The sequence below is a fragment of the Macaca nemestrina genome, chromosome 4, assembly GCF_043159975.1.
Source record: "Macaca nemestrina isolate mMacNem1 chromosome 4, mMacNem.hap1, whole genome shotgun sequence".
Taxonomy (NCBI): domain Eukaryota; kingdom Metazoa; phylum Chordata; class Mammalia; order Primates; family Cercopithecidae; genus Macaca; species Macaca nemestrina.
In genome coordinates, this window is record NC_092128.1 from 154,995,084 (window position 1) to 155,020,991 (window position 25,908).

A 25,908-nucleotide genomic window follows, 5' to 3' on the forward strand; every position below is an offset into this window, starting at 1 on the left:
CGTGGGGACGGGGCCTATCAGGAGGCAAAACCTGGAGGCTGGGGGCGAGGCCTGTCAGGAGTCGGGGCCTGCCTGGAGCGGGAGCCTGTGTCGAGGCCAGAAGGCGTGGGGACGGGGCCCATCAGGAGGCAGGACCCGGCGGCTGGGGACGGGGCCTGTCGGGAGGCAGGACCTGGCGGGTGGGGGCGGGGCCTGCTGGGAGGTGAGGCCTGCCTGCGCGGGAGCCAATGCCGGGGCCGGGAGGTGTAAGGACGGGGCCTATGTGGAGGCAGGATTTGGCGGCTGGGGGCGGGGCCTATCAGGAGGCGGGGCCGGCGGTGGCGGGGCCGGGCTCGGCTTCTCTCGCGACCCGGCGCTTGTCGCCCTCAGTCCGGCTCAGCTCGGGGTGGGCGCCGCGGGTCTGGCGGTGCGGTAGCGGCCCCAGCGTCTGTCTCACCGGGCGGGCGGGCGCGGTACAGCCGCGGGAAGGTGTCGGAGGGCGGTTCCGCCGAGCGGCGGGCGAGCCGCTCACATGGCGGCCATCAGGGCGCTGCAGCAGTGGTGCCGGCAGCAGTGCGAGGGCTACCGCGACGTGAACATCTGCAACATGACCACGTCGTTCCGCGACGGCCTGGCCTTCTGCGCCATCCTGCACCGCCACCGGCCCGACCTCATGTGAGTCCGGCCCGGCGCCCTTTGACCCCTCTGCTGTTCGTCTGCGCGCCGACACGGGCGGGGAAACTGAGGCCCGGGCGGCTGGGGATGGGGAGCCGAGGCCTGGGACTGGGCGGAAATGGGCACTGCAGGCACAGCCCACCGTGCGCCCCCCAAGGCTGTCTCTAGTGGCCTGTGTGCCCGGACAGCGAATGCAGCTGGGTTCCCCCGCCCGCCAGCTGAGTCAGCCGTGACTCAGGGCGGCTCCTGGGCCCTGGCTTCAGTCCAGTCCCCCTCTGTGTCCCTGGGAAAGGCGGGCAGAGCTGCCTCTCTGGGCCCTCTGAGGCCCTCATTGCCCTGAGGTCTGGCCACCAGATGGGGTCCCTGGGATACCCCTCGTGTGGGCACTGCCCCTCCCCCATCCTGTTCAGGCCCCTGGGGGGATGCAGCCAGGGCCACTGTGGGGGAGCGGCCAGTGCAGGGCAGGAAGCCCCCAGACCCCTGGTGCTGCTGCCGGCTGGGCCTCTGAGGCCCCGGGTGATAGGGCCGGAGATGGAGAACAGCCCCCATCTCTGGGAGCAGCAGGAGGTGGCAGGGGATGAGGACTAGGCTGTCTCCCCCCAGGAGGGTCTTGGTGTGTGTAGCTGGGCAGCTGGCCCTGCCCGTTGCTGCATCTTGGCTCGAGCCTGGATCTGCTCTGTCGGTTGCTCACTCAGCAAACGCTCTTTGGCCGAATGACTGGGACCAGGCTTGCTGGGACAGAGATCTGTGCATTGGGGCAGGGGGACAGAGGCTCAGGAAGGGGGGCCCTCAAAGGCCACCTGCAGCTCAGGCACCTTCTGGGCAAAGCATTCTCCTGGGTGTGTTTTTGGTGGGAAGGTCTCAGGGTTGGGAGGAGCCACAGGCAGCACCTGGGGATGCTGGCCTCTGTCAGGCCCCAGCTGTGCAGACCAGAGAACTGAAACTAAGAGGAGGGATCCTTGCTCAGGTCACACAGCCCCAGCCTGTTGTGCAGATCTGGTGCTCCTCATCTGTGCCCTGGACACTGTCCCGCCGGTCCCACTCTGCAGGAAGCTGGGGTCTTGAGCAACAGCCTCAACCCCTGCCCTGAGGTTGTGACATGCATTTGTGGAGCTGTCGGAGGCCTCCACGTGGCATTTGGGCAGCAGCCGCTCTCCCTCGTCAGGAACGTGCCTCTGTTGCCCTTGCAGGCAGAAGATGCTGGGCACAGGGTACGTGCTTCCACATGGAAAGCCTGACGCTGAGCTTAGGAGAGGGCCAGGGACCCAGAGACTGGGAGAAACCTGGAATGGGGAGGAAGGCAGGCAAGACCCCACCCCCGGGGCTTCAGGGTCCTGGGTGAGGCTGGCTGGTGGCTGAACCCAGGCATCCAAGCCGGGGCCAGCCCGAAGAGCCTTCAGGGCGGGGAGAGCTGTTGCTGCTGGCTGCTGACCACCAGCTTCATGGATCACTGGTGTCGCCGGAGATTTGGGGCCCTCTGGTCCTGGGGAGCTTCTCTCCACTCCCTGCCGGCTCAGGTGTGCCTGAATGCCATGCCCAGGGGTGAGCACAGGTGCACATGTGTGTGCATGTACTGGCACAGTGGGCGCTGTATATTTCCTCAGTGCACTGACAGTTATTGAGCGCCTGCTGTGTACCCAGCATGAGTCCTGTACCTGTTCCCCTCAGCCTCCAGATGCAGGGAGCAATGTTCTGGTCACAGAGACAGACAGGGAACAGGTAAATGAATAAAAGCTCAGGGTGGCTACAGAGAGTGCAGAGGCCAGAACAGGAAGGAGGCAGAAGAGAGAGGAGGCCCTCTGCCCCCAGCTCCAGCAGGTGTGGAGTTGCCCAAGCTGTGGCTGACTTGGTTCTTATCCGTCTGTCCCCACTGGACTGTCAGCTGCAGAGGCTCGGGGCTCTGTTTTGTTCACTGCTGCATCCCCAGTGCCTGGAGCTGGGCTCAGAAGATACCAGCACATGGTTGGAGCTCTGCAGATAAGGGCCTTTCAGTTGGGGCTCAGTAGGTATGATAGGAGCTTAGTAGGTGCCCATGTACAGGACAGAGGAGAAGGCCATGTGCCATTGGAGGCAGAGATCAGAGAGATACAGCCAAAAGCCAAGGGTGTCCTGGGCTGGGGTGGAAGAGACAGGAAAGATCTTCCCCGAGAGCCCCCTTAGGCAGCAAGGCCCAGCCCACACCTTGACGTCGGAGTCCGGCCTCCAGAGCCGTGAGAGAACAAATTCCTGGTGTGTTTTTGTTTTTTGTTTTTTGTTTTTTTTTTGAGACGGAGTCTTGCTCTCACCCAGGCTGGAATGCAGTGGCGCGATCTCGGCTCACTGCAAGCTCCGCCTCCTGGGTTCACGCCATTCTCCTGCTTCAGCCTCCCGAGTAGCTGGGACTACAGGTGCCTGCCACCACGCCCGGCTAATTTTTTGTATTTTTAGTAGAGATGGGGTTTCACCGTGTTAGCCAGGATGGTCTCGATCTCCTGACCTCCTGATCCGCCTGCCTCGGCCTCCCAAAGTGCTGGGATGACAGGCGTGAGCCACCGTGCCCGGCAATTCCTGGTATTTTAAGCCCTGGAGTTTGTGGAAATTTGTTACAGCAGCAGGAGGAAGCTAGTATAGGCTTCCACAGGTGTTGGGGTGTGGGGGCCTCTGCAGACCCTGGCTGATGGAAAATCAGGAGTGTCATGGGGGTTGGGTGTGCACCAGGGTGTGGGGACACGCACTCGTACAGGTGCCTGAGCCCTTTGCTTTTATTCCAGAGTTGGAGTCTCGCGCTGTCACCCAGGCTGGAGTGTGGTGGCACCATCCTAGCTCACTGCATCCTTGAACACCTGGACTTAAGCCATCCTCCCACCTCGGCCTCCGAGTAGCTGAGACCATGCCTGGCTAATTTTCTTATTTTTAATTTAATTTTATTTTATCTATTTGTTTATTTGAGATGGAGTCTCGCTCTGTAGCCCAGGTTGGAGTGCAGTGGTGCGATCTCAGCTCACAGCAACCTCTGCCTCCCAGGTTCAAGCTATCCTCCTGCCTCAGCCTCCCAAGTAGCTGGGGTTACAGGGGTGCACCACCACACCCGGCCGATTTTCGTATTTTTTGTAGAGACAGGGTTTTGTCATGTTGGCCAGGCTGGTGTCGAATTCCTGACCTCAAGTGATCCACCTGCCCGCCTCAGCCTCCCAAAGTGCTGGGATTGTGGGCGTGAGCCACTGTGTCTGGCCTATGTCTGGCTACTTTCACTCAGCATATTGTTTCTTTTTTATTGAGATGGGGTCTGGCTATATTGCCCAGGCTGGTCTTGAACTCCTGGCCTCAAGTGATCCTCCTGCCTCAGTCTCCCAAAGTGCTGGGATTACAGGCGTGAGCCCCCACGCCTGGCCCCTGGCTCTTTGGACATGCCTGCTGTACCTTCATCACCCCCATCCTGTGCCCTCAGCCTCTGCTCCCTGCCGTGCCTCTGGGTGAGGTGGTGGCTGGGGTGGGGGTCTCCTCATGCAGCCCTCCGCTGTCCCCCCCGTCCCCAATAGTCTTCAGGAAGGGAGGAAACACATGTGAAGGACAGGCACAGAGCGGCTGTCCTCTCAAGGCAGCACTGAAGTCAGACTCTGTGTGAGGCCCCGCCCTTGCCACCTCATTCCCCTCCTCTTCCAGTGAAGACCCTTTGATAGCAGAAGGGTGGACGTCCTGTCTCTGTGTCTCTAGCTCTGCCACCAGGAAGGCCTTCCCTTTGTCTGGCCTTAGTCCTTCCTGCTGCACAGAGTGTGCTTCCGCTTGGCCCTCAGGGGACAGCAGCTGTGAAGGAACCAGCTCGGGCGCCAGGCCAGCCAGGTGGGGCACCCGGGCTCCTGGTTCTGCCTCTGCCTCACTGACCCCGGATGGAGGGGGCGGGGATCCGGGCGTTCCTGTGTACCACGTCCTGGATCCTTGAGCCATGTGTGACCACACTGGGGAGCCCCACAGGCACACAGCGGTGTCCGAATCTCCGCTTTACAGCCAGGAAACAGGATCGCCCAGCCACGCCCACCAGGAGGTGGCAGGGTGGACGGGTCCTCTGCCTGGTCAGCCTGCCTGTGCCCACCTGCCCCGTCTCACCTGCGGCTGTGGGTTCTCTGCAGCCAGGCCTCAGGGCACCTGCCCCCAGGTGCTGTTTCCATACTGGTGCCACAGGGCAGCCGGGCAGCCAGGTGAGCTCAGAAACCACCCAGAACAAACAGCCCCACCTCCTGCCTCGCCTCCCTCAGCCAGTCAGCCTGTCGGGGCTGGAGCGGCTCAGCCATGGGCTGGCTGCTTTCACTCCTGGGCCCAAGCAGGTCTCCAGGCACAGCCCTTGAGCAGATGGGGCAGTGGGTACAGCGTGTCTGGGCTGGGAGGGAGTGGGACTGGAGAGAGGGCAGGCGTGCGTGGCGCAGGAAGCCGTCCAGCGGGTAGGAGAACGTTGCTGGCCTCCTTCTTGGGGGTCGTGGCTGGGGGCATTTGTCGGATCTGTGGCCAGGTCTGGGGAGGGTGTTGTGAAGTTGGGTCTCTGCTGCACCCTCAGTTCCAGGGCAGGGTCCCTTGAACTCTCTCCTGGTCCCTGCAGCTCTGGAGGCCAGCTCAGGGCTGGGCCAGGAAGTAGGGGTGGCTGGGGCGGCCACTGTGCAGTGCATGGAGCCCTCCGGCAGTGACTCCCGAGGGTGGTGGGGCTCCCCGAGACACCACTATTGTTGGGGGCTAGGGGAGAGACTCACGCAGAGGCCCCCACTCAGAAGCTCCCAGGCAGTGCCCTCGCTTCCTGGGCTGGAGCTGAGGGTGGGCTGACCTCCCCTCCCACGCGGGGCTGGGTCAGCAGGAAGCTGCTTGTGGACAGAGGCCTTCTGTTCCTGCCCCAGGGCCTGCAGCCAGACCTCTGCGGCCGCCTCTGGCCGGAACCCTCCAGGACAGGCGCCGGAGGGGGCTGCCTGTCCGCTTACTGCAGGGGGACTGCCCAGGGCCCCATACTTTCCTTCCAGAGGCCCAGTGTGCAAGGTGGGGGCTCTGCGGCCTCCCCCGCCCCAGTTATCACCGTCCCCTGCTCACTCCCTCCTCTCCTGAGCTCTGCCTGGCCATGTCCTCACTGTCTCTGAGGTTTGCTCCTTGCCCAAGTCACCTCTCTGCTGTCCTGACTGTGCCGTCTGGTCCCTGTCTCTCTTGGGCCTCCCTCCACCATCTCGCTGGGGTCTTCGTCTCTGTCTCTAGCTCTTGCTGTCCGTCCGCCTGCCTCTCCCCACTCCCTCTGCTCCCTTCTCAGTGCTGGATGTGCCTCGGCTGGTGTTCCTTCCCTTCCAAGTCGTGCACCCCCCCGACCCGCCCTCCCCACTCCATGGCCGAATCTTGTTCCAGGAAATAAACAGTGTGATGTCGGCCACCCAGGAATTTGGAGGGGGGTATACATTCCCAAGAGCCCCCAGAGGCGCCAGGGCAGAGGCCGGCTGGACTGCACGGGCTGAAGTTGATGTCCGTGGGTCAGTTAGAGGGGTGGTGGGGGCAGGCGTGGCCGGGCAGGGGCACGCACGGCGGAGAGTTGCCCAGGGCAAATCTTGTGACCGACACAGACTCGGCAAATTCATTTATTCAGCCAGTGTTGAAAGAATAAGTGACTACCACAGAAATCTCACCAAGCACAGAACAAATGCATCACAAGCATTTATAGGGCACCGACTGTGTGCCTGGCCCCAAGGTGCGTGTCTTGGAGCCGGGCCATGGCATACCTGATTTTAATTCTGAGGCTTCAAATAAGAGATTAAACCCCAGAGGGTGCCATGTCTCGGGCCATCAACCTGCAGGTTTGCAGCAGTAGCTGGGGCTGTGTCCCAGTTCCGGCCGTCTCACCATGGGCAGCTGGTCACCTGCGGAGTGGGGGGAAGCTGATGCATTTTTGTCCGGCAAGGCCAGGGGTGTCCGCCTGCTCAAGCTGCCCTCATGAGGTCCCCCAAACGGGCGGCTTCAACAACAGAAAGTGTCCTCCCGCAGTTCTGCAGGCCAACGTCCCAGATGGAGGTGTGGGCAGGGCTGGGCCCCCCTGGGGGTGGGAGGGAGGACGTGCCTGGCCTCTCTCCTTGGCTGTGGGGTGGCTGTCTTCGCCCTGTGCCTTCACCTCCTCTTCCCTGTCAGTGTGTGTCTGCATCCACCTTTCCCTTTTATGAGGACACCAGTCACGGGGCCAGGGCTCCCCGCTAAGAACGCTGTTTGAATTCTCTGATCTCCAAAGGAGACAAAATGAATTCTCTCACCTCCAGAAAGACCCTGTCTCCAAATGAGGTCACGTGGGGGGAGTTGGAGGTTAGGACTCCAGGGCGTCATTTTCTCGGGCGGGCTCCTGGAGACACGAGTGGGGTCTGCACCTGGCGATATCTCGGTGGGCTTGCCAGGCGGTTCTGGTTGCGATTTCTGCCAGCATCGGGCTTCTGAGCTCAGCTGCTCAGGGATCCCGGGGGTGTGAGCTCCGCGAGGCAAGGTGCTTCTAGGGAGGGCCTGGCCGGTGCATCGGGCAGAGTGCGGGAAAAGCCGTTCTGTGCCAGGAGCGTGGAGCCACGGTCTGGAGGCTGGAGGTCTGGCCCTGGGGAAAGAGCTTGGGGCGGGACAGGTGGTGGCTGTGGGACTGGCCAGGGTGGTGCAGCCCAGTTGAAGAGGCCTCAAACGCCTGGGATGCAGCTTGAACCTCGTCCTGAGGCCGTGGTACTTGAACTAGCAGCCCAGACCTGTGCACTGTGTGGGCACTGGCCCTGATGTGTCCAGAGGGCCTGGGGTGCCCCAATCTGCCTGGAGCTCTGAGAGCTTGACTATGGGTCTGAGGGAGAGAAGGCCCTACTAGGAAACCCCATGGACAGAGCCGCTGCCGGCCCCTGGGGTGGACAGAAGCAAATGCGGGAGGTAGACGGCCTCCTCCTCCTCCTGCTTGTTTAGAGAAAAAACAGAACTTGTGACACTGCCCTGCTGGCCGCCAATGACATGGCCCTTCTGGTCATCGGGGCATTCTTTCCGGGGACACGGCCGCTTTGGTCGGCGATGCTGGGGAAGGTCTGCAGCAGAGCTTGAGCTTTCAAAGGGCTGGGGACGGGAAGAGAGGGAGGGAGAGCCAGCTCCTAAGCTCTGGGGTCTGAGGCTGAGGCCCAGCATGGCTGCAGAGTCCCTGAGCATAGACAGCCACCCACGTGCCCTTGAGTCACACCCTATCTGGGGACAAGCCCAGGCAGACAGAGGCATCGGCCCAGGCCCGAGGAGACGGAAACCCCTTTCCCTGCCACTGAGCCCAGGGAGGGGGCTCCTCGTCATCCGTCCAGCCGGGGAGGAGTCCGCGCCCCCTCTTGTCCTGTGTGCAGAAGCTCTGCCTGTGCAGACGGGTGGTCCTGCCATCTGAAACCTGTTACCTGGGAGGTGGTCCAAGCTGGAAACGGTGGAGGGTTCTCAGGGAGCCCAGCAGAGGACTGATGGACGGCAGGGCTGGAGGCGGACGGGACAGGGGTTTCCTAAGGAGGGAGGTGGGCAACGTGCAGCCCCCATCCCGCTCCCCTCACCCCACCACATGGCAGCTGCCTGACCTCAGTTTCCCCATCTGTGAAATGGGTAAAATGGGCTCACTGTCCAGGCCTCGGAGCGTTCTTATGGGGATCAGGGCCGGGCAAGGGCTGTGCAGGCCTTGTGGCCACAGGAGTCTCAGTCCCCACTTCTCCGTTTGAGACCTGCCCAGCCTTCCTGTTTGCTGCAGCCACGGCCATCAGATTCACCACCAGGAGCTGCGGTTGTCCTCTCAGACAGGGAGACTGAGGCCCTGAGACTGAGGCTTGCTGGGGTCAGACATGCAGGCCGGGGTGAGGCAGGACATAGCTTGTAGCCCCAGCTCCCTCTGTGGGGCCAGGAAGCTTCTAGAACAGTCCAGTTCACGCTGACGTGGCAGCAGCTGCTGTCCAGGACCCCACAGGCAGCAATGTGGACAGACAGGTCATGATCACTGTATTTTTGTTTTTTCAAGACGAGGTCTCACTGTGTTATCCAGGCTGATCTCGAATTCCTGGGCTCAAGCGATCCTTCTGCCTTGGCCTCCTGCGTAGCTGGGACTACAGGCGTGAGCCATTGCACCCGGCTTCCAGATCACGATTTAACCAGCCCTCCCTTCCGGAAGCCGCAGCCCGTGCTGGGAGCTTGGCGGGTTTTGTCAGAGGGCCTAGGGCTGGGCTGTGGCCTCCTGTGTGGGATCTCGGTATATTTTCTGCCCAGAGCACCCTCCCAAGGTGCCCATGAGGAGTCCCAGGACCAGCTGGAGGCCACATGGGGCTGTCCTCTTGGTGTCCCCAGGAGAGCCTTGCTGTCCGGGCCGGCTGGGGACCTCACCTCAGGAACTCCCTGGGACGCTTGCATCCCTGTGGTCTAGTGTGTGAGTTGGGGGTGAGGCTGGGCCCTTGCTGAGCACCCAGGAAGGCCACTTCATCACCCAAAGAGAGAACCATGTAACCTCCGTGGCCTTGGCGGCTGTCTCCCCGCTGTGTGACCTGGGGCAGGTCCCCGAGCCGCTGTCTCTGTGAGATGTGGTCATAACCGGTGTCTGCTCCACATGTTGGGTGTGAGCCTTAGGTTGGTATTTGTGAAGCGCTGAGAAGGGCACCGAAGGGTGAACAGCAGTGAGCCTTCTGACAACAGAAGTGATGATGGCTGGGGCGAGGTGGATCCAGGGCCTGTCCTGCCCTCAGGGACAGCATGGCTGGCCCTCTCTGCGTGTGGCACCATCCCCTGCCCCGGGAGCCTCTCTCGTCCATTCCCTGTGGTCCTCCGGGGACATCAGGCCTCTGCGACCCACCTGGTCACCGAGCATTGTGATGGGAGGAGTCCCCTCCGAGCTGAGCTGTGCTGGACCACCCTGGGCTGGTGACCTCGCCTCCCGGGCCTGCTTCCTGCCACCTCTGACTGTGCAGGAGCCCTGGTGAGGGGCGGCGTGTCCAGGGCCCAGGAGGTGAAGCTGGGGCCGTCTGTTGCCGTACCAGGTCCCAGCAGCATCACTGTGGCCAGAGCAGGGCCGGGAGCCCTGGCCTCTGCCCACCTGTGTTCCTGTGCCACCTCATTCCTTCACAGCCCTGCTCCTGGCCTCAGTTTTCCTATTTGGGCAAGATGGCCTCCGAGGCCCTCCAGCCCCTCCCTTCGTGGACTCTGAGCTGCTTTGGACACCGTGTTTTTATCTTCCAGAAACTTCAGTGCTCTCAAGAAGGAAAACATTTATGAAAACAATAAACTGGTGAGTGGCCCCCACACCGGCCCCTTCCTCCTTCCCCGCCCTGGCCTCACAGCGGGCTTAGCCGGCCCGCCAAGCCCCACCCACGTCCGAGGGACCGAGGGACCCCCCCAGGCCCTGCGTCTGCCTCGGGAGTCCTGCCTGGGAAGCGGGGGCTCTCTGACTGGCCCTGCAGCGTGTCCTGGGCTGGGTGACCCTAGCGTTCTAGAAATAGCCTCTTATCTTGGCGTCCAGGGCATACTTGTCCCCACTTTTCCTCAGTTGGGGAGCAAGGTGGCAGGAGGTGGCTGGGTACCCTACTTCACTGCAGGGGGCTCAGCCCAGTCTGCCCAGGCAGAGCAAGGGTCTGGGGATAGCTGTGGGGGACTGTGGATGGGTTCTAGTGGGCCAGCTGCCACTCCCTCCGCATGGGACCCGCCTCCCGGCCCTGCCAGGATTCCAGTCCTGCCCTGTCCTCCTCAGCTTCCAGGCCCTTCCCTGTGTGCAGCCTCAGTTTCCCTGCTGCAAAATAAGCTCCATGCTCCCTCGTGGGCAGAGGCACCAGCAGACTCACCATCCGCCCTGTAGGCATGTCCTGTGCTGTGCCAGGCAGGCCCCGGCCACGTCCCTGCCCCTGGAGCTGGCCTTCAGCAGGGCCAGCGGTCAGCACTGAAGACACGGTCAGACCTGCCCGGCCAGCACAGGGACAGTTTGAATTTAAGCTTTAACTTAATTAAAATGAACTAAAATGACACGTTCACGGTGAAACCTCGTCTCTACTGAAATTACAAAAGTTAGCCGGGCGTGGTGGCAGGCGCCTGTAATCACAGCTATTCAGGAGGCTGAGGCAGGAGAATCGCCTGAACCCGGAAGGTGGAGGTTGCAGTGAGGTGAGGCTGTGCTCCAGCCTGGACGACAGAGTGAGACTCTGTCTCCAAAAAAATAATAATAAATAACAATAAATAAACAAGTCCAGTTCCTCAGGTGTGCCGGCCACACTTCCCATACTCGCAGGAATGGTCCTGGCCAGTGGCTGCTGGGCTGGACAGCACGGGGGATCGTGTCCCTGTCTGAACCTCCAGCAGCCCCCACCTGTTACCTGGGAGCCCTGGGCACGGCCGCTTTTGTGTCCTTCTGGCCCTGGGGAGGGCTCGGCGGTCTGTGGGTGTCAGCCCTGCTCCTGGGGGGAGCTGTTCCAACCAAGACCGGATAAGTCTGGGATGGGTGGGGCTCGGGATTCTCCTGGTGAGGGGCAGGATCCCCCGAGGTTTCACCCGGGCAGGACCTCGAGCGCCCACAGGCCTGGCGACCTCAGTCCTGTGCAGATGGGACCGTGACCCCCACCGCACCGATGGGTAAACTGAGGCGGGGAGGCCACACGCGCGGAGCCCGGCTCCAGCCTCGAACCCATGCCTCTTTGGGCTCCAAGACTGTATCTTTGAGTCGAGGTGAGCTGGGGCCTGGAGGAGGAGGAGGGGGCTCCCAGCTGCCCTGCTGACCCCCTCCCACTTCCCACAGGCCTTCCGCGTGGCCGAGGAGCACCTGGGCATCCCGGCCTTGCTGGACGCCGAGGACATGGTGGCCCTGAAGGTGCCTGACCGGCTGAGTATCCTGACCTACGTGTCCCAGTATTACAACTACTTCCATGGCCGCTCCCCCAGTGAGTCCCTGCTGCGCCTGCCGAGCCAGACAGGACCAGGCCCCCACCCCTGGCCCGGCTCCCAGGCCTGTGGACCTTTTGGGGTCCATGCCCAGCCCCCCCAAGAATGGCTCCTGGCATGGGCACCGGGGCTGTGCACTGGCTGTGAAGCAGCGAGAGGCCTTGCCGGGCGCCCCCCTTCCCAACCCCAGCCCCATGCAAAGCCCCAGGCTGTGTGTTCACCAAAAGGGACAGGGGCCCTCGTCCTGCTGCAGGTGATCCCCAGGCCCTGACGCACGCAGGCACCTGCCCAGAGCAGGCTGAGCTGCCCCTGTTGCTTCCCCGAGGGGCAGGTGTACCAGCAGCTCCTGCTGCCCTGCCCCTCGCTGGGCCTGTTTGCCCATCTGAACCCCTGAGCTTCTGTGCCCACTGGGGCAGCTCCTGGGCCTGCCTTCATCTGTCCTGAGTTTGGACCCTATCGAAGCCAGGCTGGCCTGGCAGGGTGGGGCCCCCAGAGAGAACTGGGCAGGGGATGGACAGGCCCCGCCTTTGTGTGTGCAGAGCTCAGCTCCCCACCCCCCACCCCCACATTCCTCTTCTAGGGTTTAGAAATCCCCGGAACCATTCTGGGCACAGGGCCTGCCTTGCCTGCTGGAGAAACAGAAAAGTCCCTTTTCCCTGACCCCAGCTGGGGCTCTGAGTGGGGAGGGAAGGAGTGGGGACCTACTCGTGGCTGTGCCAGAAAAATGTGCCCTCAGGGCTACCTCTCCCCAGCCCTGGGCCCCGAGGTCTCCCCCAGGCACCAAGGCCTGTGCCGGGCACTGGGACCTCTGGAGGGACCTAGACCCTTTCAGAGCCAGGCCTGGGACCCTCCCAACCCCTGCTTGTTTCCTGCCAGTTGGGGGCATGGCAGGCGTGAAGAGGGCCTCGGAGGACTCTGAGGAGGAGCCGTCTGAGAAGAAGGCTCCAGTCCAGCCAGCCACGCTGCCGTCGCCTACCCCCACCCGGAAGCCTCCACTATCTCCAGCCCAGACAAACCCTGTGGTCCAGAGGAGGAATGGGGGTGCAGAGGGTCCACCCCCCAAGACTGTAAGCTCCCAGCCTGCCCTCCCCCTGGTTCCCTGGGTTTTCCACCTGCGGGTGCAGAGGGGGCTTGTGGGACTACGTGCAGCCCCTAAGCCACGGGACCCGGAGTGGGTGTGGCCTCTAAGTCATGGGACCCGGAAGGGGGTACAGCCCCTAAGCCACGAGACCCGGGCGGGGATGCGGCTCCCCCAGTCCAGGACTCAGTCTTAGCAAGAGCCACCAGGAGCGGCTCTCCAGTTCTCCGTCAAGCCAGGGGTTGTGATCCCACTTTGTACAGATGGGTAAACTGAGTCCCAGGGAGGACACAAAGGTGGGACAGAGCTTGAACCTGGATGGGCCCAGGACGCCTCCCTCCTGGGGAGAGAAGGGTTGCTGGGCTATGCCCTGTACCCAAGACCGGCTCTGCAGTGAACCCAGGCACCCCCACTTCTCATATGTGGAGTTGGGGTGGAAGGTGGTAGGCGAATAGCTGGTGGTTGGCACCCCCTGCTCCCCCTGGACTGCCACTCCAGGCTCCCAGGATGATGGGAATTGGATGGGATCCATGCCCCTTGATGGGGCAGGAGGCCTGGAATCTGTCTCTTGGCCCCCACCCTGACTGAAGGACCACTAGCATCAGGCCCCAGCTCCCTCCCCAGGGCTGGGCTAGAGTCCCTGGACTGGGGCTGCTTCCTGCCTGGGTGTGACAGCACCGTGCTGGCGGCTCCTCTCCCGGCCAGTTCTCCATCTATAAGATGGGCTTGGCCGGGCGCAGTGGCTCAAGCCTGTAATCCCAGCACCTTGGGAGGCCGAGACGGGCGGATCATGAGGTCAGGAGATCGAGACCATCCTGGCTGACACGGTGAAACCCCGTCTCTACTAAAAAATACAAAAAAAAAAAACTAGCCGGGCGAGGTGGCGGGCGCCTGTAGTCCCAGATACTCGGGAGGCTGAGGCAGGAGAATGGCGTGAACCCGGGATGTGGAGCTTGCAGTGAGCCGAGATCTGGCCACTGCACTCCAGCCTGGGCGGCAGAGCGAGACTCCGTCTCAAAAAAAAAAAAAAAAAAAAAAAAAAAGATGGGCTCTTCCAGGCCGGGCGCAGTGGCTCACACCTGTAATCCCAGCACTTTGGGAGGCTGAGATGGGCGGATCACGAGGTCAGGAGATCGAGACCATCCTGGCTAACTCGGTGAAACCCCATCTCTACTAAAAAATACAAAAAACTAGCCAGGTGTGGCGGTGGGCGCCTGTAGTCCCAGCTACTTGGGAGGCTGAGGCAGGAGAATGGCAGGAACCCGGGAGGCGGAGCTTGCAGTGAGCTGAGATCACGCCACTGCACTCCAGCCTGGGCGACAGAGTGAGACTCTGTCTCAAAAAAAAAAAAAAAAAAAAAAAGATGGGCTCTTCTGGCCGCCTGTGGGCTGCCACCAGGAGGGAGGGCTGGGTGGACAGCCACTTTGAGAGGTGCTGGCATCCTCCCCAGGGCCAGGTGTCATCGGGCAGCTCGGTCAGCAGCATCTGCGGGATCTGCGGTAAGCACGTGCACCTGGTACAGCGGCACCTGGCCGACGGGAGACTCTACCACCGCAGCTGCTTCAGGTGGGGCCGCTGTCCACCCACGTGCCTGAGTATGCACCTCCCCTCCCAGAACCCTCCCACAGCTCCCACTGCCTCCCACCCAGCCGCATCCTTCTCCTCCTCTTCCTCCCCCTCTTCCCCCCTCCTTCTCCCCCTCCCCCCTCCTCCCCCTTTTCCCTCCTCCTTCTTTTCTTCCTCCTCCCCTTCCTCCCCGCCGCTTCCTCCTCACTCTTCTCTCCTTACTGCTCTCCTTCCTCACCCTCTTCCCCACCCCGGGCTCTGTTGCTGAGAGCCCAAGATGCTCTGCTGTTCCCAGACACCCAGGGCCTGAGGCCCCTCACTAAGCCCCAGTATCCTCCAGTGCCCCTGTCGAGATGCCCTCCCGAGTGTCCTTCCACACACACTGCCTCGGTCTCCCTCCTGTGCCTCAGCCCATCCCACTGGGGTGTTTTACTCAGTGGCCATCCCCAGCCCCTCCCTGCCACCGGATGGGGGCTCTTAAGGATGAGCTGTTCCCCCTCCTTCTGTCCCCAGCTCTGCAAGGCTGGGGTGGGTCAGTCCCCCCAGTTCCATCCCCCAGTCTGTGGGGCCGGGGTGAGTCGGCCCCGAAGCGGGGCCTGGGGTGGCCTGTGGGTGCGTGTCTGCTGACATGCATGAGTACTCTCTGGGGTCTGCACCCCAAACAAGGATTTTGGTGGGGTCTGTGACTCAAGGGGTTAGGGACCCTGAGAAGAGGCATTTGTTGAATGAATCGGCGACCTCGAGAGTGGACACGGGAGTCCGAAATGCCTGCTCTGGGAGCACATGGTGAATGCATGGCGGGGCGGGCGGTGCTGAGCTGGGGCTCCTGTGCCTTTCCTCCCCCAGGTGCAAGCAGTGCTCCTGCACGCTGCACTCGGGGGCCTACAGGGCCACCGGAGAGCCGGGCGCCTTCGTCTGCACCAGTCACCTCCCTGCGACTACCTCTGCAAGCCCCAAGTTGCCTGGTCTGGTCCCCCAACGGCCAGGGGCCATGGCTGTGAATTCCAGGACCCCCTGTTCCCCGCAGAAGGCCCAGGAGGCGAACAAGCCCAAGGCTAGACCGTCGGCCTGGGAGCCTGCTGCGGGCAACTCGCCTGCCAGGGCTTCCATTCCGACCACACCCAACCCTCCAGCCACCAGCGCCGCGTCCGTCCGTGTGAGGAGCCCAGCCAGGCCCTCTGAGAGCTGCGCGGCCCCCACTCCCCTGGAGGGGAAAGTCCGCTCTCGTGTGACCAACAGCTCCCCGATGGGCTGGTCGTCAGCTGCCCAGCGCACAGCAGCGGCCGCCTCCCATCCCCCTGTGCCCCCGAGTGCCCCAGACCCTCGCCCGGGCCACATCCAGGGCGGGGGAGCTCCCCGAGTGGCAGCTCCTCAAACCACGGTCAGTTCAAGCTCCACGTCTGCAGCCACTGTGGACCCCCCAGCCTGGACCCCATCTGCCTCCAGGACCCAGCAGGCCCGGAATAAGTTTTTCCAAACATCAGCGGTGCCCCCCGGCAGCAGCCCTGCTGGCAGGGGTCCTGCGTCGTCACTTGCTCCTTCCAGGGACAGCAGCAAGGAGCAGGCACGGAACTTCCTCAGGCAGGCCCTCTCGGCGCTGGAAGAGGCTGGCGCTCCGACGCCTGGCAGGTGAGTGGCGTGGGGACCGGGGTGCGGCCTCTATGCACCAGGTGAGTGGCGTGGGGGGTGTGGCCTCTATGCACCAGCCAGAGGGACCCCAGGAGGCCAGAGGGCTTGGGGGCGCTGCCCCTCCCTGGCTGCGCGGTCCTGGGGACTGAACCTCCCCCGCCTGTTTCCTCCTCTGGGGAATGGGGAGGAGGGGCCAGGACGGCAGTGCCTGTGGTCAGGATGGTGGGAGTTGGGTCCTTACGGAAAACCTGGTGTCTACCTGTGTTCGAGGGCATCATCGGTGAGGTGGCGCTGTTGCTCCAGGGCTCACGGTGCCGCACTCCCTTGGATCACAAGGGCCCTACGCCCATTTCACAGATGCAGGGACAGGTTTCGAGCAGGACCCACACTGGCTAGGCTGAGCGTCACCTTGTCTGAGTCCAGCCGGGCCCTGACCTTCCATGCCTGGGCCCCGCGCCTGCCCGTGCCTGGACCCTGGGCAGATGACGTGGACGGGGAGAGGGGGGCGCTGCATCAGTTTCCAAAGACCCCCTCCCTGGGCAGCTTACGCAGCAGAAATCCACTCCCTCACAGTTCCGCAGGCCAGAAGTCTGACCTCAAGGCGTGGGAAGGGCCGCGCACCCTCCAGGGCACTGGGGTGGACCTGTCCTTGTCTCTTCCAGCTCCCAACGGCTCTGAGCGTTCTTGGCTTGTGGCCGCCTCCCTCCAGTCTCTGCCTCCGTCTCCATGTGGCCTTCTCTCTGTCTGTCTTCTCCTCTTCTGTTTCTCCTAAGGACACTGGTCGTTGGACTAGGGTCCACCCTAACCCAGCGTGGGTGCATCTTAACATGATTACAGCTGCCAAGATGGTTTACAGATAAGGTCACACTCTGAGCTTCCCAGGGGACATGAATTTTAGGGGTCACCATTCAACCAAGTACAGTCACTTAACGAGTGAGGACACTTGTCGTAGTCTGGCTGGCAACGCTGTTTGCTGCCCCGTATTGGGTGGTGCAGGCGTCCCCTGCTCAGAGCTGCCTCCTGCCCCCGCACTGGGCAGCAGGGGGTGCCCAGAGCCTCCAGGGTGGCCACAGGCAGGAGAAGAGCGAGTTCGCTCTGCTCCTCCTGGCACTGGCGGGTGTCCAGGGCATCCTAGGGACTGAGGATGAGTGTGGGGGGCTCCAGGGAGTGCTTCCTAGGTGGGGGGTAGGGGGCACGTGTGGCTGGGGAGGAGCCCAGCTCTGGTCAGCCCAGGTCTGGTCACCCCTGAGCCCGGTGTCGGGGGAAAGGGGGGAAGGAACCTGGTTGTCGAGCGGGGTGGGGACATGGAGGCACTGGCTCGGGGATGGGGAGGCACCTGGTGCCCCCACCTCAGCTTTGGCAGCCTCACTCCTGGCATGTGCCCGAGGGAAAGCAGGAAGGCACGGAGGCCTCATGTCTGGCCCTGTGTCTGTGTGTCTGGCCGGGCTGGAGAGACTGTGTCACATAGGACTGAACCTGGCAGCCCAGGCCGGCCCAGGCTCTGACAAAGCCTCAGATGCTTCCAGCCTGGGTGTGTGATGTGTTTCGGGGGCGGATGTTTTAATCTCAGCCAACACTGGATTTCACGGGAGAGTAGAATCAGCCACCGCATATGCTCATGCCAGAAACAGGTGTCTGTGGCCCGTCCCTTGCCAGGGTGGTCCATCCTGCTGCCAGAGGCAGGGCATTGGAAGCAAACTGCAGGGAGGCAGAGGGGTGGCCTGGCGCAATGGTCGGGGAGGCAGAGGGGTGGCCTGGGGTGATGGTGGAAGGTGGAGGGGTGGCCTGGGGTGATGGTTGGGAAGGCGGAGGGTGGCCTGGGGTGATGGTGGGAGGTAGAGGGTGGCCTGGGGTGATGGTGGGAGGTGGAGGGTGGCCTGGGGTGATGGTCGGAGGTGGAGGGTGGCCTGGGGTGATGGTGGGAGGTGGAGGGTGGCCTGGGGTGATGGTGGGAGGTGGAGGGTGGCCTGGGGTGATGGTGGGACTCTGTCCGGAGGGTGGGCATTGGGAGCAAGCTGCTGGGGAGGCGGAGGAGCAGCCTCGGGTAATGGCGGGAGGGCGCTGGATCCAGCTGTGCCTGATACATGCTCTTTTACTTACAGGCCCTCCCCAGCCACTGCCCCTGTTCCCAGTCTCAGCCCAAAACTGAAACACCACAAGCAAGTCCCTTAGCCAAGCCATTACAGCCCACGTCTCCCAGGCTTTTGGCATCCCTTCAAGGACGGACCCGCCAGCCCCCCTGAGCACGAGCAGCACCTCTCAGGCATCCGTGTCGCCCCCGGCAGGCAGGAGGAGCTTGGCCGAACCCTCGGGGGTCGGCAGGGTGGGTGCTGGCTCCAGGCCGAAGCCAGAGGCGCCGACGGCAAAGGGTAAAAGCACCACCTTAACGCAGGGTGAGTAAGGGGCTGGGACGCAGGAGGCCATGGGGGCCTGCAGCTCTGGGACTCTGCCCTGGCCAGTTTCACCATCACCCCCGCCTGCCTTCCTCTCCGTCTCCGTCTCTGTCCTCCATGACACCTGCTCACAGCCTCCTGGGGTCCTGGCGCTCTCTCTGTGCGGTGGCTGCAAACGTCCTCAGGGCTATGCTGTCCGCCGGCGCTGTTGCCCAGCCCACCCCACCCCATCCGCACCCCCTGCAGATGCCTGCAGCCCATCCCTGCAGCATCCCGCTCAGCTCAGTCTGGCAGTGACACCTGGCGGCTCACAGTGGCCTGGCTTTGCTGTGGTCAGGCCTCCTGTTCTCCGCTGGTGTTTTGCAGTTTCTGCCTGTTGCTTTGTTTGACAACATTGCACTGTTGCTGTGGCACTGTGTCGCCACGTACTGGAGACGGCGCCCTGTGCCCCATACCTCCCAGTGGTGTCCCAGTGACAGCACCCTGTGGCCCCTTCCGCCCCCCCAGGTTGTGTCCAGGTGACAATGCCCTATGCCCTGTCTGCTCCCCCGGCTGGTGTCCTGATGACAGCACCCTGTGCCCCGTCCCCCACCCCCCCCGCTGGTGTCCCAGTGATGGTGCCCTGTGCCGTGTCCCCCACGGCTGGTGTCCTGATGATAGCACCCTGTGCCCCATCCCCCACCCCCCTGCTGGTGTCCCAGTGATGGTGCCCTGTGCCCTGTCCCCCACCCCCCCCCCCGCTGGTGTCCCAGTGATGGTGTGCCCTGTGCCCCGTCCCCCCAGATGGTGTTCTGGTGACGATGCCCTGTGTCCTGAGGGCTCTGGTGCCTCCTGGGCTGGGAGCTCTTCCTGGGGCCTCCCTGGACCACACAGTCCTATTTTATGGGCTCACATGTTTTTGGGAACAGGGAGCTAGGTTTTTCCTAGGCACCTGGGGGTAGCCCACCAGGGGTTAGCCCCCTGCGCGGACATGGCCAGGTTGGGCAGGATGTGGGTGTAGGGCTTGTGAGGCCAACCCTGTGCCAGCCGGGAGGCCCAGGGCACGGGGATGGCCAGGCTACCCAGCGAGCTGTTGGCTGTGCCGGGACAGACCCAGGCTCCCGGCAGTCCTGCTTTGATGCATGGCTCTGTCTCCCCACCTGGGGGCAGCCGAGGTCCCCCTCCCCACTTTACCATGGGAGACTGGCCGTCCCTGCCATCTGGGGGTGCCTAGTAAAAAGCTAGAGGTTCCCGCGGCTTTATCGAGCTGGGCTGAGAACACACTGGGCTGCAAAGGGTTTTTCCAGATCCTTCCCTTCAACTGAGTTCTCATGGTAAAGCCACACCCTGAGCCCTGCTGAACAGGACCCAGGAGCCAAGAAAGCCTACAGACGAGCAGCCGCGGTTCAGGTGTTCCCCTTGCACAGGCGGACAGAGGATCAGAGTCCATGGGGCTCACCCTGCCATGTCCCCACCCATTTGGCAGAAGGGGAAGTTGAGGCCCAGAGGCAGGGAGAGACTCCGCCAGGGACACAGCACGGGAGACCCAGCTGGGAGCCCCTTCCCCTGACCCCCTGCGTGGTGCTCCTGATGCCCACAGGCCAGCTGGCTGTGGGGGTGTCTGAGGGTGGAGTGGCTGTGGGGGTGTCTGAGGGTGGAGTGGCTGTGGGAAGATGGCAGGGGGAGGCACAGCCCTCCCTGCAGACACCCCATTCCCAGCACTCCCTCCTTATACCCAGACCCCTTGCCTCCCACCCAGACAGGAGCGCCAGCCCCCAGGAAGGCCAGGAGGATGGGCCGCAGGATGGAGAGCGAATCTGAAGCCCGTGGACAGGAGAAGCCCAGCTGAGAGGTTAGGGATGGGTGGGGCTGGCCCAGGGCCTGGTACACCATAGGTGCTTAATAAATGCAGTGAGTATGTAATCGACCGATTGACACGCCCATCCAGGGATGGACGCACCTCCCTGTGAGTAGCAGAGGCCAAGTCACCCCACCTGAGGGACATGGGGGCCGCTCTCCCTGGTTTGGGGACAGTGTTCCTGTGTGCCTCACCTGGGCATGGCAGCCCCCGTGTGGGTTCACGCACCACGCCTGCAGCTGGGGTGGAGTCTCTCCGTGTGTGGGTCCCGTGGGGGCCCAGAGCTCACACCTGGAGTCTGGTTCGCACCACAGCAGGTAGTGGTGCACACACCTGTGTCTGTGGGAGGGTCCCAGCAGGTGTAGTCGGTGGGCTGGGAGGTGGTATTTGCTCAGAAGGCCACCTGCTCCCTCGAGCTGCTCTACACATGGCCTGGGAGCCCCTCCAGGTGGGCCAGGCCTGGGGCTGGTAGCTCGGGTTCCGACCTCATGCCTTCTGCCAGGACTCTGAAGCCCAAGGAACCACGGGCCCTGGCAGAGCTGAGGGCGGGGGAGACCCCCGGGAAGGTCTCAGGCAGCTTTGCGGGGAGTGTCCACATCACCCTGACCCCCGTGAGACCTGAGAGGACGCCGCGCCCAGCCAGCCCAGGACCCAGCCTCCCAGGTACTGCTGGACGGGACCCAGGGGCCCCCAGGTGCCTAGCTGGCCATCCCCCTTGGGTGGGGCCCTGGGACTGGACCTGTAGTGCCACCTCCTGGGGTGTGTGGGAAGGGGCTGTGGTCAGCCAGAGGTGCTGGTGGTCCTGGGCAGGCTTGTGTGCATGTGTGTGCAACTGTGTTCGTGTGATGCATGTGTCTGTGTTCATGTGTGTGATGCATGTGTCCGTGCGTGCACCTGTGTTGATGTGTGATGCATGTGTGTATGTGTGATGTGCACATCTGTTCATGTGTGTGATGCATGTGTCAGTGCGTGCACCTGTGTTGTGTGTGATGCATGTGTGATGCATGTGCATGTCTGTTCATGTGTGTGATGCATGTGTGTTCGTGTGTGCACCCATGTTCATGTGTGTGATGCATGTGTGTGCACACATCTCTCTGTGTATTCCCAGCACTCACAGGTGCCCTAGATCCATATCCAGCTCTCGTGCCACTTCCTGTGTGACCCTGAGCAGCCAGCATCCCCCTGGGTTAGCCCCCTGGGGAGACATGGCTAGGTTGGGCAGGACGTGGGTGTAGGCCTTGTGATGCCAACCCTGTGCCAGTCGGGAGGCCCAGGGCACAGGGATGACTGGGCTACCCAGCAAGCTGTTGGCTGTGCCGGGACAGACCCCAGGCTCCCAGTGGCCCTGCTCTGACACGTGGCTCTGTCTCCCCACCTGGGGGCAGCCAGGTCCCCCTCCCCACCCCGCCGCAGGAGACTGGCCATCCCTGCCAGCCTTGACGTTTCTGACAACTGGCTTCGTCCGGAGCCCCCTGAACAGGAAGCCCGAGCGCAGAGCTGGAAGGAGGAGGAGAAGAAACCTCACCTTCAGGGCAAACCAGGTCAGCCCCAGAGACGCTACTGCTGTTTGGAGTGTAGGTGAAGGGAGCCTTCCTCTGAGGAGGTAATGCCTGCTGGGGCTTTGGAGGATGCATAGGAGCTCACAGGGCCTAGAATGGAGGGATAGCCTGGAGGAAGGACCCAGCCCTGTGTCCTAGGCCCTCCCTCGTGAATAGAGACCCCAGCTGTCTCAGAGCGCCTTGTCACAGACTCCTGATGATCATGGAATGTCTGCTCCTGGCAGCTTGAGGGACTGGGGTGGTTGGGTGTTGCTGACCCGGAGGAGGGCAGGGTGCAGGGTGGAGCCCGGCCTGGAGGCCACTCAGATGTCGGTGGGGCTGGGGCAGGGCAGCCCAGTGGGCATGCGGGTCATTAGGGAGGCAGGGCTGAGGCCAGCTGTGCTGAGGTCAGGACCCTTCCAAGCTGTGTCCTGGTCGCTTAGGGCCTGGTGGCCGAGGTCCCGGAGGCTCACCCTGCCCCTTTTCCAGGGAGACCCTTGTCCCCGGCCAATGTCCCTGCTCCACCTGGCGAGACAGTGACCTCCCCAGTCAGGGTGAGTAGCAGTGGGGAGCCGGGCAGGGGCCCAGCCCTCCGGCATCCTCACCGCCCCTCCATCCCCAGCTGCACCCCGACTACCTCTCCCCGGAGGAGATACAGAGGCAGCTGCAGGACATCGAGAGGCGGCTGGATGCCCTGGAGCTCCGCGGTGTGGAGCTGGAGAAGCGGCTGCGGGCAGCCGAGGGAGGTGAGCGCTTCGGCCTGGTCCTGGGCCAGCCCGACTCCCACAGACACCCTCAGTCCTGGGGCTAGGGGCCGTGAACCCTGGTGGGCCCCCCTGCCCCAGCTGGCTCCTCTCCCCAGATGATGCTGAGGACGGCCTCATGGTGGACTGGTTCTGGCTTATTCACGAGAAGCAGCTTCTGCTGAGACAGGAGTCAGAGCTGATGTACAAGTGAGAGCCCAGCCGCGTGCCCCTCCTCGAAGGCCAGGACCTCGTTGCAGGCTGGGCAGGCCAGGCCGGGGACAGGAGCGCAGAGTCAGGCCTCAGATGCGTGTCTCTGCAGCAGGTCCAGGCCCTTGTTGCTGTCTGGGTGGGCCAGGTGGGGGACGGGTGGTGAGTCAGGCCTCAGACGCGTGTCTGTGTGGCAGGTCCAGGCCCTTGTGCAGGCTGGGTGGGCCAGGTGGGGGACAGGAGCGGCAGAGTCAGGCCTCAGATGCGTGTCTTTGTGGCAGGTCCAGGCCCTTGCACAGGCTGGGTGGGTCAGGTGGGGGACAGGAGCGGCAGAGTCAGGCCTCAGATGCGTGTCTATGTGGCAGGTCCAGGCCCTCATTGTGGGCTGGGCGGGCCAGGCAGGGGACGGGGCGGCAGAGTCAGGCCTCAGACGCATGTCTGTGCTGCAGGTCCAAGGACCAGCGTCTGGAGGAGCAGCAGCTGGACATCGAGGGCGAACTGCGCCGGCTCATGGCCAAGCCTGGTGCGTCCCCCGTGCGCCAGCCAAAAGCCAAGGGGCCCCACCCCAGCCAGGGATGCCGCGGAGCCCAGAGTGCCTGGGGGCCGTGGTGAGACCTTCCCTGGAGCCAGGCGGGCCTGCATTCGAGTTTCAGCTCTCCCACCTCCTGGCTGTGTGTCCTCAGCCAAGGCACTTAACCTTGCTGTGCTTGGGTTTCAGCCCTTGCACAGTGAGAATGCTCGCAGTACCCACCTCACACGGCTGTTGTGAGGATTAAACACATCAATTCACTTAAGATATTTAGTGTAGCAACAGTCAGGGTGAGCCGTGGGCATTTGTCTTGTGATGCCCGGTGCCCTGGCTGAGGGCGCAGGCCGTGGCCATCCACCTCTGTCCTTTCCTTGCTGTGTGGCGGGGACAACAATGCCCTGGGCCTCAGTGTCCGTATCTCTGTAGCGGGTGGTGGTTCTGCGAGATGACGGGGAAGGGTCCCAACACTCGGGCTCTGACATGGCGGTTCCTTTCTTCACTCACTCATTCACTCATTCATTCACTCTTTCACTCATTCATTCACTCTTTCACTCATTCATTCACTCATTCATTCACTCATTCATTCACTCATTCATTCACTCATTCATTCATCACTCATTCATCTGTTCATTCACTCACTCATCCGTTCATTCACTCACTCATCCATTCATTCACTCCTCATCCGTTCATTCACTCATCCGTTCATTCACTCACTCATCCGTTCATTCACTCACTCATCCGTTCATTCACTCCTTCACTCATTCATTCACTCATTCACTCATACACTCATTCATCATTCACTAATTCATTCATTCACTCATTCACTCATTCATTCATTCATTCATTCACTCACTGATTCATTCACTCACTGATTCATTCACTCATTCATTCACTCATCCATTCATTCACTCACTCATCCATTCATTCACTCACTCATCCATTCATTCACTCCTTCACTCATTCATTCACTCATCCACTCATACACTCATTCATCATTCACTAATTCATTCATTCACTCATTCACTCATTCATTCATTCACTCATTCACTCATTCATTCACTCACTGATTCATTCACTCATTCATTCACTCATTCACTCATTCATTCATCACTCACTCATCCATTCATTCACTCATCTGTTCATTCACTCCTTCACTCATTCATTCACTCATACACTCATTCATTCATTCACTCATTCACTCATTCATTCACTCATTCACTCATTCATTCACTTGCTCACTCATTCATTCACTTGCTCACTCACTCATTCACTTGCTCGCTCATTCACTTGCTCACTCACTCATTCACTCACTCATACACTCACTCATTCACTCATACACTCATTCATTCATTCACTCATTCACTCATTCATTCACTCATTCATTCTGCTCCAGGTGTCCCCAAGACCACACCTTCCTCCTCCAAAAGAGGAGCCTGGCGCTTGGGTGGCAGGGACATTGTGTCCTGTGGGGTCATGGCAGTGGCAGCGGGGCGGGGGGGCTCCTGCTGACAGAGCCGTCCCCGCAGAGGCTCTGAAGTCCCCACAGGAGCGGCAGCAGGAGCAGGAGCTGCTGGAGCGGTACGTGAGCACCGTGAATGACCGCAGTGATATCGTGGACTCACTGGACGAGGACCGGCTCCGGTGAGGGTCAGGCACCAGGGTCCCCTCCCAGCCAGGCCAGGACTGGTCACCTGGTCCATGCTCCCAGCCCTCAGGGTCAGCCGGCCCTGTAGAACTTTCTGTCCAGGCGGTTATCGTCTGTGCTGACTGGTACAGCAGCCAGGGGCCACATGTGGCCATTGGGAACTTTTCAAAGTCCTTTTTTTTTTTTTTTTTTGACGTGGACTCTTGCTCTGTCCCCCAGGCTGGAGTGTAGTGGTGCGATCTTGACTTACTGCAACCTCCACCTTCCAGGTTCGAATGATTCTCTTGCCTCGGCTTCTCAAGTAGCTGGGATTACAGGCCCACACCACCATGCCTGGCTAATTTTTTTTGTTTTTGGTTTTTTGAGACGGAGTTTCGCTCCTGTTGCCCAGGCTGGAGTGTAGTGGTGTGATCTCGGCTCAGTGCAACCTCCATCTGCCGAGTTCAAGCGATTCTCCTGCCTCCGCCTCCCGAGTAGCTGAGGTTATAGGCTCGCACCACCATGCCTGGTTAATTTTTTGTATGGTTTTCACCGTGTTGGCCAGGCTGGTCTCGAACTCCTGACCTCAGGTGATCTGCCTGCCTTGGCCTCCCAAAGTGCTGGAATTACAGGCGTGAGCCACTGTAACTGGCCATAAAGTCTTAGGGTTTTTTTTTTTTTTTTGAGAGGAGTCTCACTCTTTTGCCCAGGCTGGAGCGCAGGGCGCAATCTCAGCTAACTGCAACCTCTGCCTCCCAGGTTCACGCCATTCTCCTGCCACAGCCTCTCGAGTAGCTGGGACTACAAGCGCCCGCCACCACGCCCAGCTAATTTTTTTGTATTTTTAGTAGAGACGGGGTTTCACTGTGTTAGCCAGGATGGTCTCGATCTCCTGACCTCGTGATCCACCTGCCTCAGTCTCCCAAAGTGCTGGGATTACAGGCGTGCGCCACTGCGCCCGGCCAAAGCCTTAGTTTTTAACTTGAACTTCCAAGGCCACATGCATCTCCTGGCTCCTGCACGGACTGTGTGACCATCCCCGACAGCTTTCTTATCTCATCTCATGAGGGGTCCAGCACATGGCACGCAGGGTCGGCAGCTGAAGTCCACCTCTGTGAGACCTTCTGGGAGCGTGAAGGGGCCTTGGCATGGGTTGGCCCAGGCCTCCTGTCCAGGTCACCTGTGTGGTTGGCCCGGGCCTCCTGTCCAGGTCACCTGTGTGGTCGGCCCGGGCCTCC

At 61.8% G+C, this 25,908-nt stretch overlaps 1 protein-coding gene across 1 annotated transcript; it reads left to right on the forward strand.

Annotated features, from left to right (window-relative positions):
• Positions 1–319: 319 nt before the first annotated feature.
• LOC105483489 (MICAL like 2) lies at positions 320–25,503 on the forward strand. The gene is given in 18 exon segments (XM_071095448.1): positions 320–654; positions 9,838–9,886; positions 11,381–11,522; positions 12,400–12,590; positions 14,052–14,167; positions 15,014–15,796; positions 17,899–17,924; positions 17,927–17,998; positions 18,001–18,189; positions 19,928–19,966; positions 19,969–20,020; positions 20,529–20,689; positions 21,412–21,567; positions 22,054–22,118; positions 22,187–22,310; positions 22,427–22,517; positions 22,967–23,040; positions 24,573–25,503. Coding segments are annotated over 18 exon segments (2,592 nt in total). The 5' UTR covers positions 320–511; the 3' UTR covers positions 24,692–25,503.
• The last annotated feature ends 405 nt before the right edge of the window (positions 25,504–25,908 follow it).